The sequence below is a fragment of the Mytilus edulis genome, chromosome 14 (assembly GCF_963676685.1).
Source record: "Mytilus edulis chromosome 14, xbMytEdul2.2, whole genome shotgun sequence".
NCBI classification, from domain to species: domain Eukaryota; kingdom Metazoa; phylum Mollusca; class Bivalvia; order Mytilida; family Mytilidae; genus Mytilus; species Mytilus edulis.
Window position 1 is genome coordinate 28,338,509 of NC_092357.1, and position 17,961 is coordinate 28,356,469.

The following is a 17,961-nucleotide window of genomic DNA, read 5'->3' on the forward strand; positions in this document are numbered from 1 at the left end:
GTCACAATTATCTTTATCTATTGGAATACAAATAACGCATGTGCCTGTTGTATACAGTGAAACAGTATGTATTTCATACTAGTCCATATATTGTCAATTTTGTTTGCCATACAACACATAATAGTTGCTAGACCACCATGCACATCGAAAGACTGTTTGGAAGTTCGAATGCCGCTTTTGTCCAACAACTTAAAGGCTCCGTTGATTGCTGATTTAGACGTGTCATTCATAAACCAGCAATTGAAGGAATATATCGATGAAACCATTAACTATACATTCAGTAACAAAATCGAAGACATTGTCGATTCAAAGCAAGACCTGTTGAAGACGTCGATGTTGAGTCAATATGAACAAAATCTGAATGAGACAAAGAATATATATAGCGAACAATTGCATGACATTATCACAAGTATAGATCAAAAACAGGATGGATTGCAAATACAAATTAAAAATTACTCATTACAATTGAACAACAGTGAATATATTTTTAAAAAGGAAGTTAAACGTTCATTCGATAATGTAGACCAACAGCTAGCAAACTTGAAGTTAGCCATGTTTTCGGAATATGTTAGAGATCTTCAGATTACAAAAGCTGTTTATGAAAAGAAATATTCAGAGTTTGTAAGTGACTTGAAATCCCAATTCGCAGACTTTTCGAAAGGCCTTCGAGAAGAATTTGCAATGATAAAAACTAAAAGTGAAAACCAGTACCATGACATGATCGCATGGAAGGATAATATGACTGAACATAGGGGTAAAATTTTTGATAATGTAATAATAGAAAATATATATGATATTCTACACAATCAACCCCCTTGTTGGTCTCGGGAGAGCGTGGTCTCGTCGTGTGCGAGAGGTTGTAGATTTGAAACCCGGTAGGGTAAAAAATGAAGACGTTCAAATGGTATTTGTTGTTTCAACGCTAAGCACGCGGCATTTATTAGTAATTGTAAGGACTGGTCGGCTCGGAATGAGAATAATGTGTCTGGGTAAAGCGACTTTTCGTCTTGTTAATTATTACCTTGTGAACCAACACGTACATCAATTACGCCTCCTTGTGTCGGTCTAGTACAATGAAGTGTCGATATTCTCATCAAATTTAGATGTTCAAGTTCATAATATGCATTTATTGAACAAAAAAACCCAACAGTTATACAATATCTTCAAATGGACGAAACGGCCAAAATAAGTTGAATATTGAAACGGTTTGCTCTTAATAAGTAAACTCATCATAGATACTAGGATTACATTTACTATTAACACCAGATGCGCGTTTCGTCTACAAAAAATTCATCAGTGACGCTCGAATCCAAAACAGTAAAAAAGGCCAAATAAAGTACAAAGTTAAAGAGCATTGAGGGCTAAAACTCCGAAAAGCTTTGCAAAATACAGCTAAGGTAATCTATTCATGAGGTAGAAACGCCTTAGTATTTCAAAAATTCAAAAGTTTGTAAACAGTAAATTTATTAATATGATCCCATCAATGATACTGTTAAAACACCTTCTTATTCAGTTTAACCTTTATGGAAACTTTGCATACGAGTGGCGAAAGAGCAAACAAAGTAAGGAAATCTATTTGTCTCGATATGGTTTTAAATATATCTTTACTCTATCTGCACAATAATAGCAGCTTAATATCACGAAAACGACTTTTGTACTACTAGAAATGTTGTGTATATAATGTTATTATTTTGTTTAGAGTCACTTTCTTTAAACTGTTAAAGGAGTTATTCTTTTGGTTACAACCATGCTTTCTAGATTTTAAAACTAATATTGTGATTCTGTCATGCTTATTAGTTATTTTTGAATGCATATTACAATCCTTGTCATATAATTTCAATTAAAAAACCATCATCCTAATTATGCTGTATTTTTATAAGGTGAATATGTTTTTTTTTTATTTACAGTTGGTTTTACTGCTTGTAATGCATACTACACATCTGAAAACAAAATCAAGTTTACTGCAGTAAAAACAGCATATGGTCTTTCTCGATCCCCTCCGTATGGCGACGGAAATTTTATTGTTGAAAAGGCAGGATTTTATCTAGTCAGTGTTAATATACTATCAAAGGTTTCAAGCACATTTTATATTAGATTGAATGGACGTGATATATCAAGAATGTATTCCCGTGGATCCGCTGATGATAATGGACAATTCACAGGATCAACATCTTCTTTCATCAAAGCAAAAGTAAACGATATTATAGCTATTGCAGGATCTGGAGGTAATATATCAACTGGAAGTTGTCTTACAATAGTGAAGTTATAACCTGAACACTGGTGCTTTTAGAACACAATTGAATAATGTTTTATTTTTCAAAATCAAGAAGACATTATCTTCAGAATAAATGTATAGAAAAATATCATTTCCACTTTTATTAATCATTGTCCATTTGATTATACAAATTTGAACTTTAAACAAATTTAAAAAGTTTAAAGAGAAACGAGAGATACCAGAGGGACAGTCAAACTCATAGATTGAAAATAAACTGACAATGCCATGGTTAAAAATAAAAAGACAAAGAGACAAATGATAGTTCACAAGACACAACATAGACAACCAAAGACTATAAGCAACACGAATCCCAACAAAAGTTGCGAGTTCTCAAAACGTACTTCCTTGTTCATTTGACCTGTTTATACTATTTTTAATACCTTTTTGTTATTTAATGTTTACTTATTCGTGGTTATATCTGGTTATATACCAGTTTTGATAAGTGTTTGATATAACTATAAATTTTCACTTCTTCGTACTATGAACATCAAAACTTTTTTTATATAAATATTTCCTTTAACGAACTGTATACCTAAAAACAAAATTATTTTCATTTACCTGCGAATAAATGGCGGATTTTTGTTCAAGCTTATAATTGTTTTTTTTTTAATTGATGAACATATCACAGCGGTAAAATACTGTTACTTTAATTAGTCATCCCTTATCATGCGTTCTATTGTTCGTCTGTTTGTCTTTTCATTTTTAGCCAGGCATTGTCAGTTTATTTTCGATTTATTAGCTTGACTGTCCCTCTGGTATCTTTCGTTCCTCTTTTGAGGTATTCAATTGATATTTTATAGTGTATCTTTCTATGTTGTGATGTTACAATATTGTTTCTGATAAGGGTGAATGTTTGGTACTATCAAAACGTTAAAACTCGCTGCAATTGTTTGCACCTGTCCTAAGTCAGGAATCTGATGTTCAGTAGTTGTCGTTCGTTGATGTGCTTCATACGTGTTTTATCATTTCTCGTTTTTTTTTGTGTAGAATAGATCGTTGGTTTTCCCGTTTGAATGGGTTTACACTAGTATTCTTTTACTCTTTATAGCTTGCTGTTCGTTCTGAGCCAATGCTCCGTGTTGAAGACCATACTGTTATAAATTGTGACTTGGATGGAGAGTTGTCTTTTAGGCGCTCATACCACAACTACTTATATCTATCTGTAGATATGAAAACGAATTAGTATTTATCAATGCAAAGTGTGTGTGTGTGTGGGTTTTTTTTTGGGGGGGGGGGTGTCACAATAAATATTTTCCTAGCGTTTTCCTTAAAAACTATAAAATGTTTGTAAGACACACGTTTCAGATTCTCAGAGCCTTTAGTTATTCCAATCTTTATAATAGTAAAATCACAAAAAAAAACCGAGCACAGAACGCCAAGCAGAAATCCTGACTCTTTTCTAAAGAATACTTAGCAAGGGAGGAATGTAATGGAAGATGGAGCTTACCGTAGAAAAAAGTAAAATCACCAAATATACTGAGCTTCGAGGAAAATTTAAAACAGAGAGTCCCTAATCAAATGGCAAAATCGAAAGCTCAAACACATCAAACGAATAGATAAAAACTGTCATATCCTGACTTGGTACACGCATTTTCCTATGCAGAAAGTTGTGAATTTAACTTGGTTTTATATCTATCTGAACCTCTCACGTGTGTGACAGTTGCATAAAACGTCATTATATTGACAGCAATGTTTGAACAAAACAGGTAAATTTTTCAGAATTGAAGTACAGCAGTCAACATTGTGTTATAATCCTTATCACTATAAAAATAAAGAAATATGTAACAAAGAAGCACAAAAAAGCATATAGACGAAGTTCATAAGTAACATTGAAAGACAAGCATAATTTATCATAGGACATTTAAACAATGATTGAAAGGAAAAGTACAGAGCCTCGTCATGTAACATTGAAACTGAAAAAGACATACACACAAAAAAGGAAAAACAAGAATATAAATAAAGGCAACAAAAGTTAGCTCGTAAATGAACAGAACAAAAACAAATCCGGGTTACAAACTAAAACTGAGGGAAATGCATTAAATATAAGAGGAGAACAACGACACAACAATAAAATGTAGCACACACAGAAACGAACTAAGCATTAGACAAAATCCGATGAGAATAACAAATATAACAACAAAACTAAATACATGAATAAAGGATAGAAAAGTACCGTGACACGTCTTATAGTAATGTGAATTCACACTCAAATATAAGAGGAATCAAACGATACAACAAAAACACAACGTTTTAAAAAAATACCATAGCACAATAAAACAATAACGGGACGTATATATAAGTACAGAGCCACGTCGGATTTATAATTAAAACAGACTGAAAAGTAGATGTAATATACAGAAAGACAAATAAAAGAATAATATAACAAGTTATTAAGATGATAACAACATCAATACCCGGAACTTATAAATAAAGACTAATGTGTATTATTTTGTGAAGATGAGACGGAATATTTAAAAACAAGGTCTGGTTACCTTCCGATGAACTTTATTTTATAAAAAAGGACGAGACGTTCTTTGACATATCCCTAGCTCATTAACTTTTAACTCACAGACTGGTGACGTTTTACAAGGTCTAAGTTGGAAAATATTGAATAGCGAAGAAGTCGGGAAATATATATTACATATGCAGGCGAAGTTTTCATGTTGCTGCTAAGGTGCAGGGAAATTGATGATTGAAAAAAAAAATCTACTCTTTTGTCATAGATTCCGGAAGTCAAGTGAGATGACCGCATTTTTCAAATTCAATATATAAATCTAAAAATGAGATGGAGGAAGCCGTGTCTGTTGTTTGTTTGATTTCTAGTTCTGAAGGATTTATTAATGGAACTTAATAAGAAAAGTTTGGATTGTTAATGGAAGGGAAATCATCAATATATCTGAATGTGAAATTAAACGACGGAAGATAATGCCAATACTGGAATATCTATATAAAACAGTTGGATAATACAATAGAAACAAAACCCCAACCACTCGACTTAGAAAAAAATAGACATACAAAATATGACAGCAACTCATTTTCCAGATAGACGGATATGGTACAGGGACAACATGTTATTATTGAATTTCATTCTGTATCTGTAAATCATATGTTTTTTTAATAGAGCACATAGTACAAAACCTATGAGTTGCAGTTTTAATTGATTACAGTTTTAACAATTCTTTAACATCTACAATCAAAGTTATTCTATTTGACCTATGTTATATGGCGGAATTCGTTATCATTTTTGAAAAGTCGTGAACAGAAATACACGAGATCTTCTTTTGATTTATTTATGTTTTCAGAAGATTTCTGTTTTATGTATACAACAACGTAATGGTCTTGTTGTCACAGAGTTTTGTCGTAGTGTCCCTTTTTTAAATCAGCAGATGTGTAGCTAGGGTAAAATTAACAAATGACATAACAAACAAACACGTCAAAATCAACACACTCTTCTGCAGAAGACAGTTCGGTATTCTGTATGTAATATATAGTCCGGCTGATTGGTGCAGATAAAGAGCAGAATTGCTAACTTGATGAGGAAAGCATGAAACTTAACACAGTAGTTCTTGGTTGCATACCCTTTGATTTCAGCTATGGCCCCACTCAGAAAAAACGTTATAAATATCAAGATTGTCCTCATGGCAATCTATTATAATTTCGGACATTAAAGTTATGATTCTTTAAAAATGGTCTTCGTGTTCTTGAATGTGTTATCAATTAATTTTAAGATATAAATAAAATAGTTTTTTTTCTAGAATGCATAGATTTGCAAATATGGCTGCATATACATGCCGAGGGCACCTTGTCTCATGTCTCTTCAAAGCCACGTCTTACGTCACTTATCGGGTTTTCATCTGCTGTACCCACTATATTTTCAAATTATTCTATGTAACCAATAGGTGCACCTTTCTTCAGGCGGATGTGACAATTGCCATCATTTAAAATGATTAAGAGACAGCTATTTTATTTACCAACTACGTGCAAAACCAATGCGCAACTAGTCAGCGGGCATGATTCCAAAATGAACTCCTGGTCAGCACTTTTACTAGCTGTAATGGTAACAGTCATTCCAGAGTTTTGTCATGAGGTGATGTTTCATGGCCAATAGATAAGGGAGTCGATCATTGGCCTACTGGCCCGCCCGTTGCTGTTTAAAGACTCCGTTTTTGGGGTTGAGCTTTGGTTTCTTTTGTATTCTATTGAAGATGATCGTTGCCTGAAATAGCCGGGATTTCTGGGGTTTGTCTGTGGAGATGCTGATCGTTGTCCTTCGTGACTATAGGATCTCTGTCTTGGTAGGGGTGTCGCTGGTCGATAGGCATTACACTTGAATGTATTTGTATCTGGCGATCTACCGCGATTATATTGATCAGGGGATCTTCCATGTGTATATTGATCAGGTGATATTCCATTGATCTGGTGATCTTCCAGGATTTTATTGATCAGAAGGTCCATAGTTATATTGATCGGCTTATCCACGGTTACACTGATTAGTTGAAATAATATCATCAGCTTTTTTTGTGACAAATAGAGTGAGGTTACGCGCCTAATTTACCAAAGGACTGCTCATATTCCCTTTATCGGTCGGTGATACTACGCCATCAGCATATATAGAAGACGATGGCCATAATTGGTACTTTTTGATCCACATATCGCCATCGGGTTGGCTACAGAGATTTATAATTATTTTAACGCCTTGATCGTTTCTGGATTCCTCTCCGTTAATGTCTTGATGGATTATTGTCTTTACATCCTCGGAGGAATGCTTCGGCTCAATCTGGTCTGAGCGTCTTTCTTGCTGATGCACTTCTTCAATGTTTTTCTTAAGGCCTTGGAATCATCATCTGTGTTTACCGTGCGAGCGTACTCCAATACAACATCGGCCAGGCAATTAAGGAGCCTAGACACTTTTTCCCTGTTTTCCAATTGTCTTTTACTGGCAGTCTGTTCACATTGGTAATTGAACGCCTCCCAAGTCATCGATCCTCTTCCATTGATTGTTGCATTTTTGAGAGCTGTGGGCTTCGGCACCCGAATTTTCTTGCCATCGGATATATTCTCTCTCCAGAGAGATGTTGCCACACTCTTTTGGTTTCCTTTGCCCTTTCCTGGATCGGTCAGTGGAGTCAGCTTGCTGTTGTTGCAAGCCTGTTAGAACTCCAGGAACTGACGAGGTTGTCATAATTGAAGTATTAAATGTGGGAGGAGGATTTGCCATTGACTGGACAGGGATGGTACTGTTAGTAGGCACTGTAGTCAGCATGGGAGAAACTTGATAGGATCCACTTGCAGCCAATTGTTTCTGTAATGGTGTGCTGCTTTGAACCAAATAAGCTGACAACAACCGAGGAAGGAGACACAGTTCAATTTTAAAGTGCGTCTGAACACCGTCGGTGCGTCTACCGTTATGAGACAAACACATTTTTTATCAATTCGCGCTTCGCTCTGTTTTATATTGCGGTCAATCTGAGTTGTTCTTTGAGCATAAGATTTCCTATCTGCAAAAAATTCTTGGTACAATTGTTGAATAGTCATTTATGAGTTGTCCTCTGTTAAAATATCTTCAGCTGTAGGTTTCTCCATATTCCCAAGTGATTCAGTTTCTGCCATTTCAATGCTCTTGTCCTTGTTGTCCTCAATTCCTGCCGTTTCACTGATATGTGTTTATACAATTCTCAAATCACAGTATTATATCTCAAATTGAAAAATATTGCAACCCAAGAAATAAGATAGGCACTGAATAATATCTTAAGGCAGATAAATCTAAAATCACAACTTTTATGTGTGACCCAAGACAAAAAATATTGCAGCTTTTAAAATTAATTGATAAAACATTCAAGAACACGAAGACCATTTGTAAAGAATCATACTCTACTTGCCGACTTGTTTCTTTATTATTATAAGGCTGACGTCATGCAGGAACTTCTTAGGAAGAAAGACAAGAAGTTAGCAATATCCGTTAACCCTACTTTCCGCTATATAGATGATGTTCTTTCACTAAATAATTCAAAATTTGGTGACTATGTGGAACACATCTATCCCATCGAACTAGAGATAAAGGATACTACAGATAAAGTTAAGTAGGCCTCATATCTTGACTTACATCTAGAAATTGCCAATGAGGGTCGGTTGAAAACAAAACTTTACGACAAAAGAGATGATTTCAGCTTTCCAATTGTGAACTTTCCATTTCTAAGTAGCAACATTCAAGCAGCACCTGCATACGGGTTATATATCTCACAATTGATACGATATTCCTGTGCTTGCATTTTCTTGATAGAGGGTTGCTGCTCAGAAGGAAGCTATTAAACCAAGAGTTCCAAATGGTGAAGTTGAAATCATCCCTTCGTAAATTTTACGGACGCCATCATGAGTTGGTTGACCGTTATGGATAACCGTTTCAAAAATAATATCGGATATGTCCCTTACGTCGTAACTACAATCCCATTCCCTTTCATGGATGTGACCTACCGAATTAGACTATTTACCGGATTTGTTATCATATAAGCAACATGACGGGTGCAACATGTGGAGCAGGATCTTCTCACCCGTCCGGGCACCTGAGATCACCCCTAGTTTTTGGTGGGGTTCGTGTTGTTTATTCTTTAGTTTTCTATGTTGTGTCATGTGTACTTTTGTTTGTCTGTTTGTCTTTTTCATTTTTAGCCATGGCGTTGTCAGTTTATTTTATATTTATGAGTTTGACTGTCCCTTTGGTATCTTTCGTCCCTCTTTTAATGAAAGCTACAACTGCAGCTTTTTATGATAGCTACTACTTTTTATATATGAAATGACAAGCCAGGCAAAAGCAAAAGGACATAAACTTGAACAGTGGCTAAATGACATATAATAAAATGCTTAAATTCAGGTCAATTCTCAATGATGAATATTTGCTTATTTTCAAGGCAGCCATTTTGAAAATAGCCGATATTTTCAATTTCAAGTACACCAAGTCATTCAAATGTGTTGAATTCTGTGCTTCCAGCATCAAATCCACTGTGATTTGTGCAATTCTGGAAAATATTAAAGAATGAATGGCGACTATCTTGAAAAAAGCCGCCATATTTAATGTTGAGGGTGGGTCCCTAGCTAGTATTGCTCAGTTCAAAACAATGTGCCATCATGCAAAATTTGGTGCTTTCCTCATTATTTGAGCAATTTTTACACCGATCGGCCGGACTTAAGGTTAGATATACTAGTAATAGGGTTTTAAGGGGCATCTGTCTTAAATGTTTGATGTCTTTTATACTTTAACTGAACCTTTTTCGTTTGTTTTTCTATTGACTATAGTCAATTGTGCTTTTTCGCTCAACATTTTCTTACAACTCAGGAGATATCAGGCTCGAATCACAACAGTCGGAGGGAAAATCAAATATGAAGATGAAAGGATTTATGTTTTAGAAATTTGCTCGTTGGATTGTTTGATTATGGATATACAGATAACAAATCTATTTATTCAGATATATTAAATAATGATATAAATACTTATCCGTGATGCATGAATTGACTATGACAGGTAATTGGGGGGATTTTTATCAAATAATTATTCCGAGAATGATATATCATTATAGAAAAAAACCTTTATTAAAACTCGGATCTAAAATTAAGAGCGTCTAAGACAATGAAAAATAATTGCAATTGAAACTTAACTCTTCGAAGAAGTTTTCAGGAATAGTAAACCAATTTTATAACAACTTTTGAGCTAGAAAAATACACGATAAAAGATAATTTAAGTATTAAACAATACTGGTTAGTATGCTGATTTAAATATATATGTTTGTTTAAAAACACTTGGCTTTTTAACTTCATGTCTTGTTTTCAACGTGTAATTAATACAAGTTGATAACAGCGCTAGTAGAACATGAAGTTTGATTTAAAATCTTTGAGGGCAGCTCTCTGTTGATCAAAGCTATATTTAAAATATTTATAATTGTTCAAAGCCAGCTTAGTGTTCTCCTTAAATTACTTTACTTGATCTTATTATTGACGTTGTTATTTCAAAATATGATTAAGTATAATGAGTCTGCATGTGATATTAACCATATTGTTAAAGATTAAGTAAAAAAGTAGGTGCAATCAAAAGTCACACTTCGTTATTCATTCAAAAATAAAATTGTTACAGTTTTGATACACATGTATTACATTATATATTTATTCAGGATATCCAAAATCTATTTAAATGTTATTATTATGTGTACATTGTATTAGCTTTAAATCAAGTTATCTTATCACTGCACATAGACACAGATAACTAAACAAGGAAAATATCTAGTCATTAATGAGGACTGAAATTATTATTTAATAATTCGAGAAACCTATATAAAATGTTAATCTCTTGGGTGACCAAAATATTAGCCGTATCGTTCATTCTTCATGGCGGATGTTCATTCCTGATTGATAGTAGTACCCTCAGACCTAGTGATGGAGGTCAGTTCCTCACTACAAGGCATTATATGCAATTAATGGATTTACTGTTTGAAGAAAAGCAGTCACGACGTCGACTAGAGCAGATTGTCACAACGCTTCAGACAAAAGTAGATGCCATGAGTAAAAATGAAGGACAACACGAGGTAAACATAACAACGTATCTTCAACCATACGTTACCCGCATAGCAAATCAAGAGAAAGAGCTAACGACCTTACGACATACATATGATAGTATTCTTCAGACCAAGGAATCCGAGATAGACAAACTATGCACTGCAGTAACGGTTTTAGAACAGAATCACACAAGCTTGCTGCGGGATTATACAGTAACTCAGGCAAACTACCGCACACTTAGGCTAGAACTGGAAGGTTTAAAACAAATTAAAAATTTAAATGTGGCTTATGGTTTGCAACAAACTAACAACGACATAAACAAGTTAAAAGCAAGTAATCAAGCTAGAAGTCAGGATTTTCTTGCTCTTTACAATTTAACAATATCATTTAAAAAGGACATTAGTATCGCAAAAAAGGAACTAGATAACGTTTATAATGGTAAGTAAAATAAGTAGTTCAAAATTAGACAAAACAGAAATCAAATGTAAATCTATTTAGAATCCCCATAATTGAAGAAAAAAAAACAACGTAGTGAGCAATAGTTGTGTCTTCATAAATTGTACTCTGCAGTTAAGAACAAATCAAACTTTATAAAATCTGCTCTTCTTTGTATAAATATTAAAATATCATTCTAACTTGTATTTCCTAAAAAGGAGTTCCAGTTTTTAAGTCAACATAGAAAGCGGGCATACTAGTTATTGCGATTTCGATGACAATTTTGTGACTTGTATATTTACATTTTAGGGACATGTTTTTCTTTGTCGATTTAAAAAAAAACCTATCCGCAATGGTACGTATTTTTTTTGTTGGGTGCTAAATGGAGATTGATCAAGTAACTGCATGTAGGAAATAAAAAGCTACCATTCTCATTATACATAATAGTTTAGTTGTATTTTAGTTTATTGCATTTACTCCACTTTTCATTAAATTACACATTAGTGCCAGATTGCTCTTAACATGAATGCATATTCTTTAATTCACAAATAGATCAATATCATTTTTTTTATGTACCTTTTTGAACAAAAGCAAAAGAACAGAGCTTTTATTGATGTTCTGAATTTCAAAGTCACAGTGAGGCCTACAACAGGGTACAAAGCACGATCACATTTTTGATTGACTTTGTTAGATGTAACACCACCTAATCGGGCCCGGTCAAAAAAGAACATCATTGCTTTTCAAAAAAAATAATGATGAGAGAAAAACACTTTTGTAACTGAAATATCTTTAATTTTGAAATTTTGAATTTTGAGATAAGTGAACTTCGAAATTTGAGATGCAGCAGCAAACATAATTACAAAATATATTAATATATAAAATACAGGCAACAGCAAACTCTTGGATAGAGAGTTGTCTCGTTTGCACCATTAACACATCACCTTATTTATAATAAATGATAAACAAAATGGAAATGCACCACAATAGTCCGTATGATTACAACAAAAAAATCTGTGCAGCAGTCTTTTGCTATTTCAATATGCAATTTGAATTATATAGGATCACTTATTGACACAAAGATGAAAGAATTGAAGGACAAGATGTCTCGTTTAGAAATGTTACAGAATTTGACCTCTATGCAAGTTAATGCGACCATTCAAGCTTTTTCTGAAAAGGGTAAGTGATTCGCCTTTCCGATGAATTCAAAACGGAAAGTCCCTAATCAAATGACAAAAGCCCAAACACATCAAACGAATGATAACACAACTGTTATATTCCTGACTTGGTACAGGAATTTTCTTATGTAGAAAATGGTGGATTGAACATGGTTTTATAGATAGCTTAACCTCTTACTTGTATGACAGTCTCATCCAATTCCATTATATTGACAACGATGCGTGAACAAAACAAACAGACATAATAGGTAAAAAAGTCAAATATACAGTAGTCAACATTGTTTTATAATCTTAATCACTAAAAAAAACCTAGACAAATATGTAACAAAGAAGCACGAAATGGCATACATTCGCCATAGTACAATAACACAATGACGGAATGTTTAAGTACAGAGCTACGTCATATATGTAACGAAGAGACATTAAAAGGCATATAGACAAAGAACAAAGCAACAACAAAAAAGACAAGCAACAAACAAGTTTTACAAAATGTATGTAAAGACCGGGTTTGAGTACTCATCTTTTCGAAACACTTGGCAGACCAATATATTGCCATATATTTTTGTCATCTCTATTAACCGACTCCTAGCAACAATCTAAATTGAAATTGGATATTCACATCGAGATGTGCAACGGGAAGATTAAACTGTAAAATTTATATCAATTTGTTTTTCCTATCATATGCCCGTTAATACAAAGATTAAATTCTAGAAATAAAGAGTAGAAAATGCAACAACATTTAACTGTTATGTCTTTATTATATAGAAATAGTAAAATAATCAAAGATAGATTTTTGCTTATCATTTGTAAGTTTTCACAAACATTTTTATCGTATTTATTTTAGTGACTAATTCAATGGCATTTAGACTTTGTGTTTCAACCCTAAACATGCGAACACCAAACAGTAATATCTAAATAAGTATATCACGAAGGTTATTCTTCTGGGCATATTTCAAAAGTGCATTGCTGAAATGTTCTGTATTGTATACACATGAAACATGTACTTTTGTCTAAACAAATATCAAACATATAAGACAACGAAGGTCTTATATGACCCTAGAAGTTTGATACATCAAATTGTGAGCAAACAAATCTAATTATGATTATAATCATACATGTTAAGATATATATTTAAATATTCATTTTTCTCCATGCTGTTTATTTGAAACATTTGGACAACAATTGAATTTTAACACTATTTTAGTCAGACATGTTTTTATGCATATGTATGGAATATTCCCGTAAAAACAGCATTGGTCAAAATTAATTAGCAAACAATTTTAGTCAAAGTTATGATTTTCTTAAAAAGAGTGCACATTTTAATTGTTTATTACGCCATCAAAACATTTTAACTGTCTGATTTTGATAGTTATAAATTAGTCAGATTATTCAACACATTATAGCATAGTTGTTTCCTTTTATGATTAAATTTAAATATTGCAGTAACTGCATAACTGATGATACCTTTATTTCTATTTTAGTTGGTTTTACAGTATGTGAAGGATATATGGTATCAGCTGGTAGAATAAAGTTTACATCTGTTAAATCATCTAATGGTATTTATATGGCTTCTTCGTATCGTGATGGAAAGTTTATTGCTCCAAAAGCAGGATTTTATCTAGTGTTATCGAATATACTTTCAAATAGCCAAACTGGTTTTTACATTCGAAAGAATGGCAAAGAAATAGCAAGGGCGTGGTCCCTGTATAAAGATTCAAACATAGATTCATTTTATTCAGCTCCGTTATCAGCCTTTTTGGAATTATCTGTAAATGATGTGATTACTATTGAAGGCGAAAGTTTAAATCCTGCAAGCTGTCTCTCAATTGTTCAACTTTAACATTACGTACATGAGTGCCTTTAGTTCAGTTATTATATCCCATAACATTATTTGAAAACATATTTTTATTCAGAAAACGGGGTTTAGAAAAGGAGTTCGGAAACGCTTATTAATCATAGATCAGTAGTTGATGTATGCTATTTTTTTTTACGTTTTTGTAATTTGCGTAAATGGGTGTTAACGGCCTACTGTTGCTGTTCACACTTTAAAAGGATTTTCGCTCTTCATGTTTGTGATTTCTTGAAAGAAAACGGTGTCAATGAAAAGTCTAGATAGAAGTATATCCCGCCAAATTTTCCATTGCTTATATCTTAAAAACAAGCACACGGACACTTAATTTGTTTTTGCTTGTTAAGTTTCTTTATTTATTTACTATCAATGTATAATAGTTTATTTAAAAGCTTGTTATTTTGAAACGAAATAGCGCACATCCTTAAGGTTTTTTTTATATTTTACTATTATAGACTCGAAACGATTAAGAGCTTGACATAATGTAAAGGCACCTGTCTGTTATTAAAGACTGTTTGTCGTCATGGTATAGTCTTCTGATTTTTTTGCACATCCTATTTGGTTTAGTCATTTGCGCATTTCATATGTCCGTTAAGCATAGGTTTATATGGCTTTTGAACCTTTTTTTTCCCTAAAATTAGAAATGTAAATATGTTATGAATGAATATCAACTGTTATATTCCAGATTTGGTACAGGAATTTTCTAATTAAACCTGGTTAAAAAAAACAAGAGCTAAACCTCTCACCTGTATCACAGTCGCATCAAATTTCATTATATGCTAAAAATCAATGATCATTATTAGCATAGCAAGACGACTTCAAACAAGAATGAACGAGAAACGTGATCCAATTTCAAACATTCCATTTATTAGCACTACTATCATATCCATCTCTTGGCGTTTAAATGTCTTTTTTGATTACACTTGTGCGTGTTCACACTTTACCAAACTCATTAACATAGATGTGTTTCGTACACTACCAATAATTTACCCACACTTTTTTGGTACATTTCTACCCTCGTACATATCAGTACTGTTAGGAAAGACTGAAAACTTATAATGTTATACTTTCAATGAAATCAGTACTGATTTTGTCAGTACTATTTCAGTACTGATTTTTTCAGTACTGTTTCAGTACTGATTTTGTCAGTACTGTGTCAGTACTGATTTTTTCAGTACTGTTTCAGTACTGATTTTGTCAGTACTGTTTCAGTACTGATTTTAACAGTACTGTTTCAGTACTGATTTTGTCAGTACTATTTCAGTACTGATTTTTTCAGTACTGTTTCAGTACTGATTTTTTCAGTACTATTTCAGTACTGATTTTGTCAGTACTGTTTCAGTACTGATTTTGTCAGTACTGTTTCAGTACTGATTTTGTCAGTACTATTTCGGTATTGTTATTTTCAGTACTGTTTCAGTAGATTTGGTGTTGTTAATCTTTTTAACTTGAAGGTGTATTGTTTCAAAAAATATTTGGAACTGAAAACTTTTAAACTAGGTAAGTATAGTATGCTATATAATAACTGTGGCATATTTTGTATCTTTTGTAGATATCTCTGATTAAGTGTTTATCATTAGAGAAGTTTTTACAATGTGCATCTCAGTACAATTGGTATCCAAATATAGGTTAGATAATTCTGTGACAATATTATTATTATCCTTTTTTAGCTGGTTACGTTTTTCTCTTTGACTATATCACCCCGCTGCGCAGATTTTTTTTAGCGACGTGAACATGACCAAGGAAAATTATCAAGCTTACTCTCGTCTATCGAAAAACTATTGAAGCGAAGGAGAAAACTACAGAAATGAAGCCAGATAAGCAGTTTATCGGATTTTACCCATTAGGAGCACCTGAATTCACTCCCGGTTTTTAATGGAGTTCGTGTTGTTTTTATATATGTATTTTTCAAAGTGTTGTTGTAAAAGCCCTTTCGTTTTGTGATTCTTTGCTTACTTCTTGATTTTGATTGTGACTGTCTTTCAGTGTTTATAAAAATAATACGCACTCGACATCAGGGAGATTCACACTGTGGTTCGAGGCTGATATTTTACAGTATCAATGTGTATAATAGCGCATAATTTATTATAGGATTAAACACATTTTTTCTAGAGGTTATTGATGTGTAAACCGGGGCGATTAGCTCACAAACTGAATAAAAGTCCGAAGGACTTTTATGTTAAGTTTGTGAGTAAGAGACCCGGTTTACACATCAATAACCTCTAGAAAAAATGTGTTTAATCCTTATAATTCTTCAGCGAAACATACGCGATTATTAATTTACATTATTTGTTTGATGGCTGTTATATTTGCCATCAAAAGTACAATGGCATGTCGTAACTAAAGAGTACGCCGCCATCTTTTTAAAAACCATAAATGTCCGATAAATGCATCAGAATCTAAAATGAAATATAGCACCTTCCTCAAAAACTTCATTTTAATTAAATATTATCCGAATTTGAAGGGTACATGTAACAAATAATCTTTCCCTTGAAAAATTCCACCCGTATGACGTCGTGTTATGCCAAGACGTAAATTCGGCAAATCCTTCATGAAATTTCGCGGAATTTTATTTAAATTTTATTTTTATACACTTTCGAAGCTTTAGTGCATTTGTTTTATTTCTTTTTGTTTGTTTGTTATATATGCATTAGAATAGAAACAACTGTTATGCAATTGTTTTATAATCGCAATTTTCTGAAAATCTTAGTATCCCCGCAAGAATGTGTATCGCGCATGAATAGATTACGAAAGTAGTTTCGGAAACATGGTTTATCGAAGTGTAAACCAAGAGAAAAATTCGAATTGACCAATCCAATTCAAGTATTTATAGATATGCAAATGATATAAGAATTATATTTATATCAAACAAGATTAGAATCTTCAATACTGTTCATTTTTTGGTATTTTGCTATTGCTTAAAATATGTTGTAATTAATGCAGTCATATTTTACTATGTTAGGCAATGCATTATAATCAACACAAAACAATGTCTCGATTACCTTATTATTAATCATAACTGGAATTTCTTTTATTTATCATAACCATTTTTTAATATATAATAAAACATTCAACGTCATACCAACATGTGAAGTTTGTGGCAAAAATCTCTGTCATTTTCATGCCCCTTGGTTATTTTATGACCCTTTAAAGCTCATAAATAAAACAATCAAAGAAACAATTAATTTTGCATGTATCATGTTTCATTGCTCTACCCCTATGCCATCTTTTCTTTGGAATGCTTTGTTGAATGTCAGTTTCCTGGCTCTTTTCCTCAATTCAGTCCCGGATATGATGTGTCTTTTTACATGTACAGTGGTAATTCAAGAGGACACTTTAGTTCTAATATGAGCTCATTTTAAGCATCCACCTTTAATGTTTTGGTACTTGTACGAAACTCAGGATTCAATGGTTCATGATTAAATGTTGGGTTTTTTTTTCTGATGAGTGCCATATTGATACATCATTGTGTTTATAGGTCTTCAATTTTCACATTGAACATTCCCATGTCTGCTCCTGTGTCCATTGCTGTTTATCATTCTGAGGAAAGAAAATGTAATGAATTTATGAAGGCTACTATAAATTTTCTTATGTTAAAACTTTCCTCATTTCTGTGTTATGTAAAAATAAAAAGAATGCACAATTATGGAAGGGAATGGTCTGACATCAAAATTTACTTATTACTT

The 17,961-nt window shown here is 32.9% G+C and overlaps 2 protein-coding genes across 2 annotated transcripts; both read left to right on the top strand.

The window, feature by feature from the left end:
• On the top strand, positions 1-2,366 carry LOC139502758 (uncharacterized). The gene is made up of 2 exons (XM_071292338.1): positions 1-754; positions 1,908-2,366. Exons 1-2 carry the CDS (start codon positions 67-69, stop codon positions 2,267-2,269), a joined length of 1,050 nt encoding a protein of 349 aa, XP_071148439.1. The 5' UTR covers positions 1-66; the 3' UTR covers positions 2,270-2,366.
• A 9,942-nt stretch (positions 2,367-12,308) lies between these two features.
• Positions 12,309-14,369, top strand: LOC139503810 (uncharacterized). Its single transcript, XM_071293738.1, has 2 exons — positions 12,309-12,427; positions 13,908-14,369. The coding sequence occupies exons 1-2, from the start codon at positions 12,331-12,333 to the stop codon at positions 14,264-14,266; spliced, it is 456 nt and encodes a 151-aa protein (XP_071149839.1). The 5' UTR covers positions 12,309-12,330; the 3' UTR covers positions 14,267-14,369.
• The last annotated feature ends 3,592 nt before the right edge of the window (positions 14,370-17,961 follow it).

What these genes read in the sequence shown, in the direction of transcription:
- LOC139502758 (XM_071292338.1), top strand. Translation starts at nt 67, where the DNA reads ATGTATTTCATACTAGTCCATATATTGTCAATTTTGTTTGCCATACAA. An exon ending in TAATATGACTGAACATAGGG is followed by an intron (nt 755 to 1,907) that starts GTAAAATTTTTG and finishes TTTTATTTACAG; the next exon opens with TTGGTTTTACTGCTTGTAAT.
- LOC139503810 (XM_071293738.1), top strand. Translation starts at nt 12,331, where the DNA reads ATGAAAGAATTGAAGGACAAGATGTCTCGTTTAGAAATGTTACAGAAT. An exon ending in TCAAGCTTTTTCTGAAAAGG is followed by an intron (nt 12,428 to 13,907) that starts GTAAGTGATTCG and finishes TTTCTATTTTAG; the next exon opens with TTGGTTTTACAGTATGTGAA.